The 16,465-nt window shown below is 46.2% G+C and overlaps 4 protein-coding genes across 6 annotated transcripts; 2 read left to right on the top strand and 2 right to left on the bottom strand.

Annotated features, from left to right (window-relative positions):
- The first annotated feature begins 182 nt into the window (after positions 1-182).
- Positions 183-6,896, top strand: LOC6534735 (titin). 2 transcript variants are annotated; one of them, XM_015195317.2, is made up of 6 exons: positions 183-336; positions 398-498; positions 559-1,325; positions 1,400-6,038; positions 6,105-6,560; positions 6,620-6,896. In XM_015195317.2, exons 1-6 carry the CDS (start codon positions 310-312, stop codon positions 6,855-6,857), a joined length of 6,228 nt encoding a protein of 2,075 aa, XP_015050803.2. In that variant the 5' UTR covers positions 183-309; the 3' UTR covers positions 6,858-6,896. The 2 variants fall into 2 exon arrangements, with proteins under 2 accessions (XP_015050803.2, XP_002095410.3); XM_002095374.3 differs by having other exon boundaries at positions 1,397-6,038.
- A 181-nt stretch (positions 6,897-7,077) lies between these two features.
- On the bottom strand, positions 7,078-9,469 carry LOC6534738 (protein ST7 homolog). The gene is made up of 2 exons (XM_002095377.4): positions 9,065-9,469; positions 7,078-8,999 (listed from the first exon to the last, which is right to left on the bottom strand). Exons 1-2 carry the CDS (start codon positions 9,201-9,203, stop codon positions 7,525-7,527), a joined length of 1,614 nt encoding a protein of 537 aa, XP_002095413.2. The 5' UTR covers positions 9,204-9,469; the 3' UTR covers positions 7,078-7,524.
- Positions 9,470-9,941: 472 nt separating this feature from the next.
- On the top strand, positions 9,942-13,713 carry LOC6534733. Of its 2 annotated transcripts, none has more exons than XM_039374065.2 (6): positions 9,942-11,187; positions 11,240-11,721; positions 11,798-12,471; positions 12,531-12,741; positions 12,800-12,946; positions 13,004-13,713. In XM_039374065.2, exons 1-6 carry the CDS (start codon positions 10,062-10,064, stop codon positions 13,154-13,156), a joined length of 2,793 nt encoding a protein of 930 aa, XP_039229999.1. In that variant the 5' UTR covers positions 9,942-10,061; the 3' UTR covers positions 13,157-13,713. The 2 variants fall into 2 exon arrangements, with proteins under 2 accessions (XP_039229999.1, XP_002095408.2); XM_002095372.4 differs by having other exon boundaries at positions 11,792-12,471.
- LOC6534732 lies at positions 13,704-16,418 on the bottom strand. The gene is made up of 2 exons (XM_002095371.3): positions 16,256-16,418; positions 13,704-16,162 (listed from the first exon to the last, which is right to left on the bottom strand). The coding sequence occupies exon 2, from the start codon at positions 16,155-16,157 to the stop codon at positions 13,878-13,880; it is 2,280 nt and encodes a 759-aa protein (XP_002095407.2). The 5' UTR covers positions 16,158-16,162; positions 16,256-16,418; the 3' UTR covers positions 13,704-13,877.
- Positions 16,419-16,465: the final 47 nt, after the last annotated feature.

Here is a 16,465-nt window from a genome sequence, read left to right as displayed (position 1 = left end):
CATTTTATCGTGTTCTTGTATGAATGTATATAGTCTGAAGTAATTGATTTCGCTGCCTGATCCAACTATATTTACAGAGAAATGAATTTTTAACATTTTTAAAATGTAAATTTTTAACAAATTCGTCCTTGTTTGAATTGTAACGGTTTGGGTTAGACGTTAGTCCATTTTAAATTAATCGAAATCACCTTTGGTATTTTTAGCGACTTTCCGCCAACGATCTGGCAACCCCGTTTTGCCATTAACACAAAAATCGCGGCGTCTGTCCAATGTGATTTTGAAATAAAAACAAGTTAACAGCATAGCGCGATGAACGCAAACAAACGGAGAAGTTCGGTGGGTTTTTCGAAAATTTAGTTAGTAAGACGCACTCATGGTAAATCTACACTTCTTGCAGTTGCGCAAGGCGCCGACCAAAGAAGATGAGACGACCACAACATCCGCGATCAAACAACAAATCAAGCGACGCATCAGTTTCAGTGGCAAGAAATCCGTCAGGTACGTACAGTACGAGTAGATATATGCGATATATAACGCTCACCATCCTTTTTTACATAGGGAATTTGTCAACACCAAGGAGACCAACAACTGGGACGACTCATACGAGGTGTCGGAAAACCATGCTGAGGACAGCTCGGGATCGAAATGCTTAATAGGATCAACTTCAGTTGCAAAGGTTCCCGAATCTGCCGACAAGGAGAACATTCCCCTGCGCAGCGTTTGTGAGCGGGAGCGTGTCGACCTGTCCGTGAATCTTCAGAACAGCGTTGATTTCACGCTGTTGTCTTGCGAAATGATGGACAAATCCAGGAAGACCACCTCCTCCGCTGTGTCCTTTTGCTTGTCCTCCGAGGAGCGAAAACTGTTGCAAATCAGTCTCAGCGACCGGCAGTTGGGGGACAAGACCATGGATCTGATGTCCGGATCTCTCGTAAACCGCATTCAAATCCCGCCAAGCGTTTGTGAGGAATCCTCCTTCAAATTGCAACCCAAAGAGAGAGAAAAGGGGGTACACACCCCAGCGGTCAAGGCTGTGAGTGACTCCTTCATGGACATCACGCCATTGGGATTTACTGATCCTACTCCTGCTGCTCCTGCTCATGCTGCTCCCGCTCCGGTTTCCGCTCCAGCTCCTGTTACAACTCTGTATCCTCCAGCTCAACAAAGTTCAATGGAGCTGGAAGACGACAGCATTGTGAGGGAGATGCGCGAGTTTACCAAAAACCAGACAAAAACACCGGCGCAGAAATCACTTTTCATAGATATAGAGGAAACCAAAAATGAAAAAAATGGAGCAACTGGAGGTGTATTACTCCCATTGAATGGTTAGTGTTATCATAATTAACTTCCTTTAAAAGAGTTTTGAGTATGCTTTGGGTTATTTCACTTTATTTAGCAGTTTCCAATGACCGAGATCGTTCGCCATCAAACTCATACGAGAGCCTTAACAGCACCATGAACTTTACGAGAGATGAGTCCATGCTGATACCATTCGACATGATTTCGGGGAAAAACATAAGCAAAAAACTCAATTTCCGTCAACTCAACGAAGACCTAGAGGCGGGTAAGATCCGGATATTTCCAAATGGGCCAAAAACGCCGACAACGGATCGCAAGGACAAGAAAAATAGATTTTGGCGTGGCCTGGAAGAGGAAGCACCAGACGATAGAAGTCCAAAGAAGGATATAAGGAGCATAATGCCACGAGGAGCGTTAAATTTCAGTGAGAACATGACCTTCTCGCCGACGAAAACAAGTCCAGTTCGAAAGGACAACGAGCAACTGAAGGTGGTGGATGAGAAGCAAAAGTATCGACTGTCCCAGGCGGATGAGATGATGCTTGACAATACCAACTTCTTGGCTCATGCCAGATTGGGCGACGAAACCCAGTCGAGAAATACGTCGAAAAACTCGACGAGGAGGGAGACCACTTACGAAAACCCGGAATTGAATTTGGAATATCCTACGCTAAGTCAGGACTTTCCACCGATTCCGAGTTCCAAGCCTCGTAAAACTGATTTTGTGGCTGAAGAGATGCAGATGAGTCAGATAGATTACGCTGCTATTCCTGAATTGAAAACTGTTCCCACACGACGCACCATGCATCTCAATGAATCCATGGATCATGAAGCTACGAAGTCTACGTACGTGAGGAAGGAAATTTCGATTACCACGCAGGAGACTATCTACGAAAAATCCACAACCAACGAGCAGACCACCAACCAAAAACACACGGGTTGGGCCTACACTAAAACCAAACGCAGGGAGACGCTTTTGATGCAGGAAAGCATGGAGGAGGACATCATTAGTCCTCTCAAGGATTTACATATAAAGCCCAAAGCGGCTCCCCGGGAAACATGTCAATCCGAAGTGGACCATACACTTTATTTATCAGAAGCACTGGAAGAAACGTTAAACCAAAGTAAAATGTTACCTATTCAAAATGTTTCCCCTAAAAATAACATCAAAGCGAGGAAAACCCTGCTATTAGAGGAACCCATGGAAGAGGAAATGAGTAGTCACATTGTTCACAATTCCAATAGAAAGACTATGCACTTAGCGGAACCTCTGGATGAGGAGGAAGTCATTTCGGACAAGCACTTATCATTCAAAGATTTCGCGCATCAAAAAAACAAATCCAAGGGTCGGCAAACTGTTTTGTTAGAAGAGCCCATGGAAGAGGAAATATTTCTTAATCAGAAAAATCCACCAGAATTTGATTTGAAAAGAAACAAGACAGGACCTCTGGAATACAGTCAACTAAACCAAGGCAAAAGTTTCACTTCGAAAAACAAATCCAAAGCTAGACAAACTCTCCTGGTCGAAGAACCAATGGAGGAGGACTCCGAATGTAACAGTAAAGATCCACAAACTTATAATAATACCAAACCTGGAGAGGACGACATAAATAAGATCACCAAGTCCAGACAAACTATTCTTATGTCAGAACCTTTGGAGGAGGATATGTGCCTTCCATTGCTAAAGAATAAGTCAATAGTGTCCCAAAAAGCAATAGATGAATCATCTAAGAGGCAGCGACCAAAATCGAGGCACACTCAATTATTCTCTGAGTCCATTGAAGAAGAACGTATTCAGGAGGACCTGCCAGCTGGAAGGGAGACTGGATCAGCTAGACAACAAAGTTTTAAGCCAAGGCAAACGCTTATCATGGCAGAACCCATTGAAGAAGATGTTGGAGAGCCTGGATTTAAGTCACATGTGAATATGGTGCATAGTAACACCACAGATTCGTCGACTTCCAAAGCAAGACACACTCTTTTGATGTCCGAACCAATTAAACATGAACTAACTAACGAGACATTAAACGATGAGAAAATCAAGAAGAACCTGTCAGCTGGAAGGGAGAATGGTTCAGCTAGACAACAAAGATTCAAGCCAAGGCAAACGCTCATCATGGCAGAACCCATTGAAGAAGATGATGGAGAGCCAGGAGTTAAGTCACTTGTGAATATGGTGCATAGTAACACCACAGATTCGTCAACTTCCAAAGCAAGACACACTCTTTTGATGTCCGAACCAATTGAAGAAGTACTAACTAAGGACCCGCTCAACGAAGAGAAAAGAAAGAATACCAGCACCAATAGGACCCTAATACCGAGGCGGACCATTCTGATGGCGGAACCGATAGAAGAAGAGAGTAATACGTCTATCGCTGACAAAATCAGTCAATCTCATTATAAATCTAACCGCACGGGATTTATGAAAGAATCTTCTGACGAAATGGTATTCGAAAACGCTCGCCAGCCAACCAAACCGCGTCAAACTCTGCTGATGGCAGAGCCTATAGAGGAAGATGTGTTCAATCAGTCAAAGGATCAGCCGAAGCCACACCCTGTTTCTAAAGGTAAGATCACTCGGGAGCACTCAAGACGCCACACGCTGATAAATGCTGAACCCATTGAAGAGGATTTGGACGTACGTAAACCGCTGGAAAATTCTAAGGAGTTATCTGTGACTGCCAGAATTATTCAATCATTCGCGGAACCCATTGAAAATGCTATTTTTTCTATTACTGATCAAATATCTAAGCATCAATTTTCCGAGTCGGCTAAAACTCTTTCTAAGGCAGAGCGTTTAAAAAAAGATTCGCAACCCGCAAACCACCTCCACCAAAAGCCGAGAAACACCCTTATCTCGCATGATTCTATTCAGCAGGATTTGAGAGCCGAAGAGGAAAGCTCTTCAGTTGGACCCCTGAGATCTAGATGCAGACAAACTCTTACCATGGCAGAGCCCATCGAAGAAGATATGAGTATCCATAGTATGACCAAGCAAAATAATACCAATCAATCACATTTGGAAGCTATAAATGTACCAAAGTTTGGTGGATTGAGGAATATAAGTGCTAAAACAAGACAAACCTTGCGTATACCGGTGCCCATTGAGGAGGATTATATTCCACACCCACAGCATAAAACGGTGGTCAAGGGCAGAACTACGCTGCTTTTGTCCGAGTCCATAGAAGATGTATCCGCTCAACTTACTGGAAATTCGGAAATGAAATTAATGGGTTCAAAGGTTTCAGCGGAGCCCATCGCGGAGGATTTGGTCGCCAAAAGGCCACAGCTGTCACAAGCCGTGGAGGTGACTTTACCCAGAGGGAGCCAAGTTCCCGTGGCTCCGTCATCCAAAAGACGTACAGTACTGTTATCAGAACCCATGGAAGAGGATGAGGGGAGTTTTGGTGATAGCTACCCCCCAATTGAGCGACAAGTTTCTAAAATATCAGAAAACCCAGAAGTAAATATCAATTCACCCAACGAGTCCGTTCAAAAGGAAGAGATGGGCACTTCTCCCAGTGCGAGGACCCATCAATCCATGGCTATGTCTGAATCAATGGACTTCCAAAGTCCGGCATTCAGGTCGAGGGGTCCGGACTTCAACGCAATGACTCCGGGAATGTCGCTGACTGAATTTATGGATCAGGAGGAGATATGCAAAACCCCGATTCACAAAAGAGTGCTCATGACTTCTCATCGCAAAAAGTTGTCCATGTACCAACCAGTTCCGATAGATCTTGAGGGAGATGGCACTCCGAAAAATCCCTGTCAACTAAAGCGCCTACCCACGCATCTCACGCCAAATCTTCCAGAGTCCAAGAAGCGACACACGCATTTATGTACTAATAGCAACATTGATACCGAAATGGAGGACGATCAGGATGGTGCTTGGGGAACGACAAACATTCAGATGAATTCACGGGCAAATAAATCACGCAGGACCTATACAGTGGAGCAGTTGGATGCGTCGGTGCAGCCAGTAAGGGACTATAATCCTGTAGTGACTGAATTGGACAAACAGGGCGGTCTTGATTTGCTGGTGCTGCCGCGAAAATCAGCATATGACTTGGATCTAGAGGAGAAACCCATAACTATCTCCGATGTGCACAATTACTTCCAGGAGCAAAAGGAGGAGCAGCGCAAGTCTAGCGAAAGGGAGAGCGGCAGCTCCAACGATAGAACCTTCAAGAGCTACGCCGCAACGAATTCAAAATTCATCAATCTGACCGGGAACACCACAATATTTGCAGCCGCAGAAATTTTGGGTGGCGACGATAAGGAACAGCCCCAACAGATAGACAACGAGCAGCTAAGTCTGGTTTCCACGCTGGCGGAGGAAACAGACGATGATGACGAGGAGGACGATGAGCAAGAACAAGACAAGCATCACTTAAAATCTGAAATCTGCGAAGGTCAGCTTAATGCAATGGTAAAAGCTGGCAGCGAAGGCTCCTGCAGAAAGTGCGCGAATTGCAATCAAACTTTAAGCGAAACGAGGTTTAGTAGCGATTCATTTATCCTGCCACCCCAGAAATTGTGGGACTTTTCAAAGCAACAGCAACGGCTGCGCAATATAAGACAGAAGCCGTCTTGGAAGGATGTGAACAGTTACTGGGAGATCGAGGAGGAGGCTCGGCTGTCCAGGAACCAGGACTCTGACGATTCAATGGAGCAGACCAGGGTGGAGGATGAGCCAACCAAGTGGAACAAAGCGGCGCTTCTCGAAATGTGCAAGATGTAAGTACCGTGTATGCCCTTGAAGTTTTAAAATATTTCTTCAACATTTACTTTTTTCTTCAACAGACAAACTGGACAACATAAGGTCAAAGCCAAACCCCCGGAATCTTTCTTTACACGTCTCAAACGCTTGCTGGTCGAACAGCAGCCCAACTGGATATTCGACTACCAACGTAAAGTGTCGCAGCAATTGATATTTTACCACCGCCAGCTGACCACGTTCCGAATCGTGGTAAACTACCGAATGGAAGACTTGGTGGATGAGTCGACCATTAGCGTGTGTTCCATTGAATTAGACAATGAGGTGCCCACTCCAAAGGAACAATGGTCAACGCGTGAACACTTTTTAAACTTCCACTTAAGTCTCAGGCTGCCCCTGAATCCTGGAGACGAGATCGATGGCAGTGATGAGGGAGCTTTTTTAAAATTTCTCAACGGCATTGATCGGAGAATTGCAGATGTCAAGCAAAAATTTCACAAAGTTTTAGCCCTTCTAGCACAGAAAAGGGCGATGCTTGTAAGGTAAGTCGTTCTTACTGTGGTATTTACATACATTATTAACTTAATTGTTCCCTTTTTAGAGAAGCAAATCGAACTATTGTCAGAAAGATAGTACGAAAATGCATCGAGCAGGAACCCGTTGTGCGTCTCGAGAAGATCAGTTTCCTTATCGAAATTGGCAATATTGAAGACACTTCCTTCACGGACATCCTACGCCCTGAACTGCATCTCTTCAATGAAAACATTCAGTATCTGCCCAAGGGAATTCCCTTTCTGGAGGCCTTTCTTACCGATCCCGAGCAGTACCTTAGGAAATAAATCTGTATATTAGAGTATAAAATAAATATTGTATAAAAATGTATTAAAATAAAATAAATGATTTCGTTTTCGATTTTTAACAAATTAAATTTGAAAGTGTAAGTGGCAAGGACGATTCCCACTCAAATCGAATTAAATTCCAAAAGCAATCAGCTAGTACATCGCAGTAGGTCCTTTGAGATTAGAGCAGTAGATAAAACAAATAAAGAGTTGGAAAGGATTTTGTTTGAATTTATGTTTACTCGCTTCTCGTACTCGTTTACAATAATTAAAATAATAATAAAACTTAAAAATAATTTAGTTTCCTCTTGCGTGGCTGCTGAAAATTCGTTTCGTTCATCCGGATCACTTGGAAGCTGGAACTAGTTGAGTGCGTGTTTGCTTGCATTTGCTTTGTTTATGTTTATTTCACGAAGACAACACAGACATATTAAGATCCAAAATATATATATGTTTTATATATATATATATATATATATATTTATATATATATGTATGTTATGTATTTAGGGTTTGTGTTTTGAGTGGTTTCGAGGCTTGCTGCCCGCTGGTTTCTTAGCCAGATGAAGATGGATGCGTGTGAGTATGTGTGGGGTTCCTTGTTTTGTGTGAGTGTGTGTGTGACGTCATTCGAGGGTGGAAAGTGGAGGAGTGGGTGACCTCCGGCTTAGACGCGTGACAACTGCTGCAGCAGATTGCACGGCCAGAACGCCTCGATGCGCTCCTTGAGCAGCTGAAACGGATACGAAATCCAGGTAAGTACGGTCTGTGCCAAATGACCCATGGGCTCCGGATACTGGTGGGTGGCCAAGGCCAGCAGGGCGGTAATGGAGCATAGTCCCGCCGTGAAGAGGATGAAGAAGGGCAGCTCCTTCTTGGGATAAACGGACACCTCGTGGAACGCCGGCAGCAATTCGCGATCCGCGCACTCTGTGCACGTGGGATATGGATAGAAGAGGTGGCCGCGCTCCAGCGGATACGGCAGCATGCGAAACGTGCCCTCCCAGGTGCAATGCAGCAGATTTAGGGCCCCCTCCACCTGCTTCCAGTGCTTCAGATGGAAGAACGCATAGGCCAGTGCCTCTGAATCGCCTCGCTTCAAAATGTGCTCTGGCGGTAGAATAAGTCGCTTTGTCTCCAGCAGATACTTGGGCACATGCGGATTAAACTCCACCGCCCGATGAATGGCCTCAACGGCGCTCATTTCTGCAGGACTTAGACCTCGCTTGGATGCAATGTCTGGCGAAAACTTATCGGCCACGGCACGCGCCTTCAGCAGAGCAGCTGTATAGCAGATGGTCGCCGATTTTGGCAGCGATATGTCATCGTACTTGGCCAGAATGGCATGGCAATCGGCGTAGGCCTGCATCTCCAGCAGCGTTTCGATTAGATTCTCGTGGATGTTCAGCACACTCATAATCGAGGGTATCTCCTTGGTAAGATCGCGAAACATCTTTGCCGCCTCCTTCAGCTTGCCTAGCTTGCGGGCGCACATGGCTAGTCGTCGCTTGATGTAGATCAACACATTGGTGTCCCGCCGATGCATTCCATCCGCTATGGCGCCCTGATGTTGGGTGGCCTGCGACTTGCGGTAGTTGATCTCGGCCACCTTTAGGGCTGTCTTCAGGATCTTCTCTGCCTCCATAATGGTCATGGCTTCCTCTTCGGCTAGCAGTATATAGGCAGGCGCACATTCTGCATTGATTTCCAGTGCACTGTGAGCGGACTTGATGCGCTGCATGGGATTCCGTTCGCGCCAGGCCGTCTGCATGATTTCATACTCTTCTTTGCGGGCATCGCCCTCGCAGGTGAAAAAGGTCTGATGGTCCTGGGCACTTAAGTTCATATCGTAGTAGGTCAGTGGCTCCTTGCTGGTTGCCCAAAAGAATCTCTGGTACTCAGCGCCGCGGAAAAGATTGAGGGGATTCCGCCAGACCTTACACTCGGGCATTTGGGTGCCCGTACTTGTTGTGGCGCTACCACTACCTGATGCTCCTGCTCCTCCCGATCCTCCACCGCCTGCTCCTCCATTGCTGCTGCTACTGGAGCCACTGCTGCTGCTGCTGCCACTGCCATTGCTCGACTCTGACTGCCCATCGCTGCCATTTATCCAGGGGCTAATGTGGTTGATGGAGACTTGCTCTGCGGAACAGGCATAGTAAAACAAAAACCAAAATATGCGGAGGAAGGGGAACCCCACTACTCACCTATAAACGAAGTGCCATATTTCCGGAAATACCACCACTCAAAGATCAGGATCAGGCCCGAGATCAGGCTGGAGGTTCCTGTGAGCGCCACGTAGAACTTGGGCGTCAGAGTGCTGAGAAACATGGACGAATCCCACATCCTGCTGCCTGCTGCCCCCTGCCTGCGAAGTTCTGTATTCGACGCTCGTTTAGCTTTGGCCCCAGATCCGTCCGGATTTTTGCCGCTCACTGGGATAAACTTGTGACTGGGGGTTCGCGGATACTCTGTGCTCTGGCACTGACCACCGCCGAGGGGTTAGATCAATTAACGGTTGCCTTTCCTGGCGCTATCCTTGCGCGAATCCTTGCTGCAGATGAGACTTTTTTCCATCAAGTATTCGAAAGGGGGTGAGCGGGGGGTAAATACCAACGCAGCGTGACCGTTTGTCGTCGCCTTCGAAATGCCGCTATGATTAATGCCACTCTGAAAAGTTCTGGCGGGAAAATCTTCATCCATGTTATTTCAACATTTTTAAAGAAATATTCCAAGCATGTAGGTAAAATCTATTACAAGCCCAGACAATATCAACATTTCTTACTGATATCTATGAACGATCTAATTATTATATTTTTTTTAATAGTTTAGTTAAGTTTTTATCTTAGCTGAACAGACTTACATAGTTATTTTTTGGGCTAGATTCTTGCTTACGCCGCAGTCCAGTAACAAATTAATAAAAAAAAAAACGGGGATTTTATTTGCAATGTTTAAGAGAATTACCTTATGTATATTTAATACTAATTATTGTTAAGCATTCATTAAAATTGAGTTCTCGAACCATCTACTTTTTCCGATAGTTTTCCTCCTATCGATAGACTCACCTGCCCACCACTAAAAAAATGGCCGCTGTGCTGCAAGTGCACTTTTTTTTATATTAGACTAATCCGATCGAAACGAGCACGCGAACCCCTAATTTGGAGCTCCTGTTGAACGGAAAGCCATCAGAGGGGCAGTGGAATCATGGAGCAGGTGACGGATACTGCAGCGACAACACCGGAGCCCAGCCAAGCGGAGAAACCACTACAAGGAGTCGAAACATCGGAGACTCTAGAACCAAACACAGCGGCGTTGAAAACGCTTTCAGAAAGTGCGGGTCCCACTGATTTGGAGGATGAGCTGGCCAATCTTAACGGATCGGAAGAGGGCCCCGGCTTGGACGAGCTGAGTACGCTGGAGCAGGAGATAGCTAAGCTGCATAACATTCGACCGCCGGATGCGGCATCTGAAGCTAAAGAATCCGTCACTCCAAGTGGCGGAGAAAACAATAGTGGTTTGGAGTCCCGCATGGCCCCAAAAGAAATTAAAAGTGGGTCCCCAATAATCGAAGACGGCCATGATGCCTCAGGCAACGGTCAGTCCAGCGATTCCCCCTTGGAAGAGGTAGATCTTATTGCCCTGCTCAAGGGTACGGACACAAGTCATGGCCAGCCCACCGGCGAAGAAAAGTGCGCGTTGGAGAAGGCTCTTTCCGATCTCGACGGCGTTGGAGAAGACGTGGATGTAGGTGTTACCATCGAGGGCGAAGGGCAGTTCGAAATCATGGAAATTGACGACGATGAGGGGGAGTCATCCTGTCGAAAAGCCAGTCCCAAGGTACCTGTGTCCAAGCCCATCAAATCTAACTCGTTGACTTCTATTTCCAAGCATAAGCTTTCCCCGGAACAAGCCAGAGCTGTAGCTCTGGAGCAAATGGCCGGTCTTAAACCAAAGTCGCGCCGTAAGGAGCCGCCTCCACCGCCTCCTGTGGTCAAGCCAATAGATATTGTCAGCTCATTGAACGATGATTGGGACGACTACGATTCTGAGGAAGACAAGCCGGCTTCCTCGTTGGTGACAGAAGTAATAACTCTATCTCCGGCACAAGTAATCACTAAAAAGCCACCAATGCCTGTGAAAAGGGTGACATCGCCAGTTAAGCGCAACCCGAACTCGCCCATTTTGCTAAATAACAAGATCAGCGGCGTAAAAGTAATGTTAAAGACCGTGAGCCAAAAGCAACTGGCAGCCTCATTAAGTCCAGCCGTGGAGCAATCCAAACCAACAGTCGTTGTGTCACCTTCCAAGGACACTGAAGAGCCTACCACGGGTACATTAACGTCGAAATTTAGAAAATCATTGTTAACAAATTCCACTTTTAGGATTCAAGCGCATGCGTGTCATTAAAAGGAAGATTATCTGGGATCCCGATGTACCGGAGACGAAAAAATCATTTGCGCAGTATGCCAGCACGAAGGCAACGGGAAAGGCGTCATCTCCAGCTCCCCCTACACCAAAAACAACTGTCAAAAGCATTTCACCCACCACGACGACTAAGAAGGAGGTGGCGCCAAAAAAACGTTCGGCCACGCCTACTGCTCGGTCCTCTAAAGCTGGGACGCCGATCGGAGGAACAGAGCGGGGTCCCTCGCCCGTCAAACGACGCGCGCAAACTCCGAACACAGGTCTAGCCAATGGAGGAACCCAAAAAAAGAAGAAGGTCTCTGAAATCGATCGCCTGATGGGCGATGAGGGCGCTGCCAATATGATTCATGCGGTGGAGCATGAACAGCGGGAGTTGAGTGGTGGTGAGGTGTCCAACAAACCGCTGATGCGCAAACGAGCCATGACCATAACCGGAAGGGTATGTACCTCTGCTATAGACTCGAAGTATCTATTGATTGTTAATCCAAATATACGATTCCCTAAACAAGAACCAGGCAGCCCGTGTTGCAGTGGAACCAACACCCCCCAAAAAAGAGTCAGCTCATTCTGCCAACAAACGAACGCCTGCTGCGGCTGATTCCGTATTTACTAAGACCACCGCCAACACATCTACCAGTAAGCCTCGCGCCTCCGACTCGTGGGACTATGTTTACAAGCAGCGCGCCAGTGAGGAATCGATGATCATGCGTAGGCGCTCCAATAGCTCCTACTCCAGCAACGCTTCCGTCAGCCGAAATTCGCTGGACAATAAACCTGGAGCAGCCAATCTGTCTGATGATGCAGGCGAGGGCTCTGATCCATCCTTTAAGTTTGTGAAGCCCGTAAGCAAGTCGAACCAAAGGGGAGGTGAAGATACCTCCTCGCATACACTGGCTAACGATATGAAGGCGAACAATGGTAGCGAACTGGTGTGTCTGCGCAAGGTTAACAAAGTTGCTCACTTGGTCATCCACACGCAACGAGGAAAATTTGGCCATACATACAGTAGGCAGTTGCTGGAGCAATTAAACGACACACTGTCCAGTGTTGCCCGCAAAGGCGAATTCAACACTGTGCTGCTTACCGTTGAGGGTCCACAGTTTTGCCAGGGCATCGATTGTCAGGAACTGATTCAGGGATCTTTGGAGAAGCGAAAAGATACTGCCAGTCAACTGGCCGTAGCCCTGAAGTAAGTATTTGGAATGAACCCATTGATAAACGCTAAATAACGAAACCATTTCATTTTAGATGCTATTTACGCACTTTGGCAACATTTCCCAAACCCTTGGTGGCGGGCATTGTTGGCAGCCTGGTTAATTTGGGCGTTATGCAGCTTCCATTTGCTGACTATGTGGTGGCGTCTGATGATTGTTGCTTTGAGACTAACTATGCCAAATTAGGTCAACTGCCCGAGGGCTATGCTCTGTGGCATGGTCACCAAAAAGTGTCCAGTGAAGTGGTAAGTAGTGATAATACTTTATTAGGCGTATTTAAAGCTTATCTCATTTATTCCCCAGCACTCGCGCTTGTTCCTTTTGGGTGAAAGACTGTTCGCAACGGAACTTTTGGGGCCACATAGTTTCGTTGACAAGATCTGCAAGACCCGCAACGTCAATGAAGAGGCTCTGGCCATTGCCAAACAGATATCCACTAGCTCTGCGGAGGTATAACCCTACTTCGAGTGTTTTCTAAGCCAGTAACTAATATCCAAAATTCCGCAGATGTATCGCACGCTGAAGAAAGTCAACCACTCCGCCATCAATGCTACGAAATTCCCACGTCTGGATGAGGAACTGAAAGTTATAGGCGAGCAATGGGTTACTGCCAATTGCTTGGCTAACTTTAAAAGTTATCTTAACGACGTTGATTTTTAGAGCATAGATTCATAAATACCCTTTACCATATGGGAATGGTAGTGAAATTCATACAAACCATTTAAAATGTAATTCATACTTTTAGTTGAGTCCTTTTAGGAGTTTTATTCTGGACCATGAGACTATCGCCCTAAGAATTTTTGTACTCCTACCCATTAACACACGTGTAAAATGTTGTATCCTATTGTAAAGTACGAACGCTGTGTAAATTGTAAGAAATTCGGAGGCAGGAGTTATATCCTGTTCTATTATAGTTTGGAAGGAAACACCTTTAATTGGGAACCTGTGTTCTTAATCAAAGATAGGTTTATGAATGTTGGAAATTTTATAAATCTAAACGGATCCCCAAATAAAATTATCTCTTACACGTTTTAAATTTTAAAGGTTTCGATTTTTTTTTGTAATCCGAAATTCTCAGATAGTTCACTTTTCAATCAAGCAATGAAGTTTAAGATCCCATGCAATATATCTTGTGTAATATGAAAAAAAACTGTTAAACATTAAAAATAAAATAAGAGAAGCTGCTCCCATTAAAGGAAGTTATCAATTAAAATCTATTTGTCGACTGATTTATTATGGGGGGCTAGAAAAGGTTTCATTTTAATGTACAATGTAATGCATGCAACTAGTTTAAACTGTTATTTATGTTCGACAGCACGTTTGCGGCTGGCTAAATGCACTATAATTCAACTCAGTTTCTGATAGCCCTCTGAATGTCCACCTAGTTGTGCTTGTGGACCTCGAAGTAGGCGGGAAGCTCTGCTTGGAGGCGCAACAAACGCACATAGGTCAGCAGTTTCCATTCGCTCAGCGGCTGATCCTCGGGATGCACGAAGGTAGACATGTATGTAACTAGTTCCTGTGACCCGTCCTGGTCGAGATCTGCAACAAGCATCGAGTGGTCCTGATTGTTCAGATCCGGTTGGCACACCGCTTCCTTGCGGTCGTGGCGGCAAAACTGGACAATGTTGCTTTGCGAGGTGTTCTCGATGTGAGTATCGGCCCCCACAAAAACCACTAGTAGCACGGTCTCTGTAATCATGTTCATTTTGTAGCTTCCGCCGGGAGAGATTCCACTCAATTTGGTAAGGTTTTTAGTTGGAGATGGCACTCCGAATGTTTCCCTCTTCTGCTTTATGTGCTCAAAGACATCGAACTCTTGATGAGGTGGTTGAAACTCGTGATCTTTTGCATCCGTGCTCCTTCTTAGACGTTGGTGCTGCTGTTGTTTTTTTGCTTGAGCCTGAGACTTTTCTTTATCCTTGATGGCATTCATGTTCTTGGTGTGATTATTGCTACCACTCTTCTGCACATTGTTGCTGTTATTGGAGGCGGAGGACGGTTTGGAAGGCTTAGCCAGGCCATGCCACTTCCAGAACTTCATCACGAAGCCGGACATTTGCGATTTGGTATTCTTGAAGTGCCATTGGGCAGGTTTCATGCCATACATTCCGCTCTTGATGAAGTTTTCCACCACATGGGGTTTGCCATCGCGGACTTCACTTAGGACAAAGGTGACATTGCAATCTTCCGGACATCGTCCTCGGTTCTCCACCACGAGTTCCCGTCCACTTAGAGAATATATGTTTCTCTGGGCATCCAGCTCACGCCGCTGACCGTGGTTCCTGTGCTGCGAAATCTTTGAAGTGCCTAGTCGTTGGCCTACAATAGATTTGTTGGTGATCAGGGCATACAGCTCGGCCAGACTCTTAGAACGCTGCTGCTCCGTACCATTGCCCCGCTGACAGGTGAAGCTCACGTTGCCCGCCTCGAGCTTCACGTTGCTCAGTGTGTCGCATTCGTGGAGGGTGAAGCCCTCGCCAAAAGGTGTTCCTTTTCTGCCCGACAGCATGCGCAACACATTGCGTGCCTCTAGTTTTTCCGGAGATTCATGTTTAGGCTGGGCAAGCGATTTTGTACGCTGTACAAGTGACAAACTGGTCACGAGAAGGAGGTCCAGCACTCCATCTGCATCCAGATCAGGCAGGATGACGGGGAAATCATAGGCATCAACCTTTCGGGCTGATCGGTCCTTAAACCACCAAAGCCATTCACCAGAGACGGGATGAATGGCTCCAAGTTCGCCGTACTCATCGAGTACTAAACAAGCTGGTTTCCCATTGCCATCTATATCAATGAGGGTACAATCTAGTGCCACAGGTTCATCTACCATCTCTACAAACCATGCCACTGCTCCTGAGGAGCCAATCAAACAGATTATGCCATTACGCCGCTCGTTACCTGGCCGGAACTCCGGGAAAAAGGCATCACCGCGGTACATGAATATCAGGTTGTTTTCCCAGGCTCTTAGACCTCCGACCACATTAACTCCTCCCTTAAGTTCCGCCTTTGTGTAGTTATTAAACCAGTTGTGGGTCCTTATCCGGTCTCCGACGGCTGGACAGGATCCAGTGCCATCCGGATTACCGCAGGGTATCAGCCATACAAAGGATACGATAGCAATGAAGCACAGCAGTAGGCTACCTATGAAACAGCATTTTCTTGCCGGTGACATGGGGGTCCTCTTTGACAAGTTGTCACCGGTCTGATCATGGTCTCCCAAGATGGCTACATTATCTGCATTTGCATCGAAATCGCTGTTGAAGTGGGACAACTCCGAGCCCACTCCACCATTATCGCTCAACATGACGGAACGGAAGGTATTCTGCATGTTGGTAGCGTAGCTACTACCTTCCAGTTGGAATTTCTGGGTACTTCCGGTTGGATTTCGAGTCACAATCCTGGTGGCCGTGGGTGATGTTCGAGTATGTGGTAATTTCAGGGCTAGTGTGTTCGGCGGGATGCGTATCCTTTGGGCTTGGAGCTGCTCCGGCAGACTATGCTGATGAGCTTGCTGAAGTTTCTGTGGCAATTTTTGTCGATGATTGGCGGCGTTGTGAATCTCAATTTCCTCGTCCGATTCGGAATCGCTCATTGCCTGACTTAGCGGAGCATAGATGCCCTGGTGGCCAGCGGGTGGCAGTAATTCGGAGTGCAGCATTTTGGCTGTAAAAAACGAGGAAGAATCCGGAAAAATCAATAACAACTGTCCAATATAGCAAATAGGCCGAAAAGGAAGAAAATCCAAGGTAAACACACCTCCGTTGATTGGCTCAAACACGCTTTGACATCTAACATCCACATAGCTACTGCTTTTGATCTTTATTGGATTAGACGAAACATTAATTCCAGCGAACGAAAACACCCTCCGAAAAAGCTTTTCTTTCCGCAATTTAAACTTGGCCGATTCTTATGCACAAAAGCTGTTATCGATAAACAGTGTTGCGCAAAGTAAAACTTATCGATATG

The sequence above is a fragment of the Drosophila yakuba genome, chromosome 3L (genome assembly GCF_016746365.2).
Source record: "Drosophila yakuba strain Tai18E2 chromosome 3L, Prin_Dyak_Tai18E2_2.1, whole genome shotgun sequence".
Taxonomy (NCBI): Eukaryota; Metazoa; Arthropoda; class Insecta; order Diptera; family Drosophilidae; genus Drosophila; species Drosophila yakuba.
The sequence above is the reverse complement of the archived record's forward strand: the minus strand, read 5'-3'. Positions and strand labels throughout refer to the sequence as shown.

What these genes read in the sequence shown, in the direction of transcription:
- LOC6534735 (XM_002095374.3), top strand. Translation starts at nt 310, where the DNA reads ATGAACGCAAACAAACGGAGAAGTTCG. An exon ending in CTTCTCGAAATGTGCAAGAT is followed by an intron (nt 6,039 to 6,104) that starts GTAAGTACCGTG and finishes TTTCTTCAACAG; the next exon opens with ACAAACTGGACAACATAAGG. An exon ending in AAAAGGGCGATGCTTGTAAG is followed by an intron (nt 6,561 to 6,619) that starts GTAAGTCGTTCT and finishes TTCCCTTTTTAG; the next exon opens with AGAAGCAAATCGAACTATTG.
- LOC6534738 (XM_002095377.4), bottom strand. Translation starts at nt 9,203, where the DNA reads ATGTGGGATTCGTCCATGTTTCTCAGCACTCTGACGCCCAAGTTCTAC. An exon ending in ATATGGCACTTCGTTTATAG is followed by an intron (nt 9,000 to 9,064) that starts GTGAGTAGTGGG and finishes CCTGTTCCGCAG; the next exon opens with AGCAAGTCTCCATCAACCAC.
- LOC6534733 (XM_002095372.4), top strand. Translation starts at nt 10,062, where the DNA reads ATGGAGCAGGTGACGGATACTGCAGCGACAACACCGGAGCCCAGCCAA. An exon ending in CACTGAAGAGCCTACCACGG is followed by an intron (nt 11,188 to 11,239) that starts GTACATTAACGT and finishes TTCCACTTTTAG; the next exon opens with GATTCAAGCGCATGCGTGTC. An exon ending in CCATGACCATAACCGGAAGG is followed by an intron (nt 11,722 to 11,791) that starts GTATGTACCTCT and finishes TCCCTAAACAAG; the next exon opens with AACCAGGCAGCCCGTGTTGC.
- LOC6534732 (XM_002095371.3), bottom strand. Translation starts at nt 16,157, where the DNA reads ATGCTGCACTCCGAATTACTGCCACCCGCTGGCCACCAGGGCATCTAT.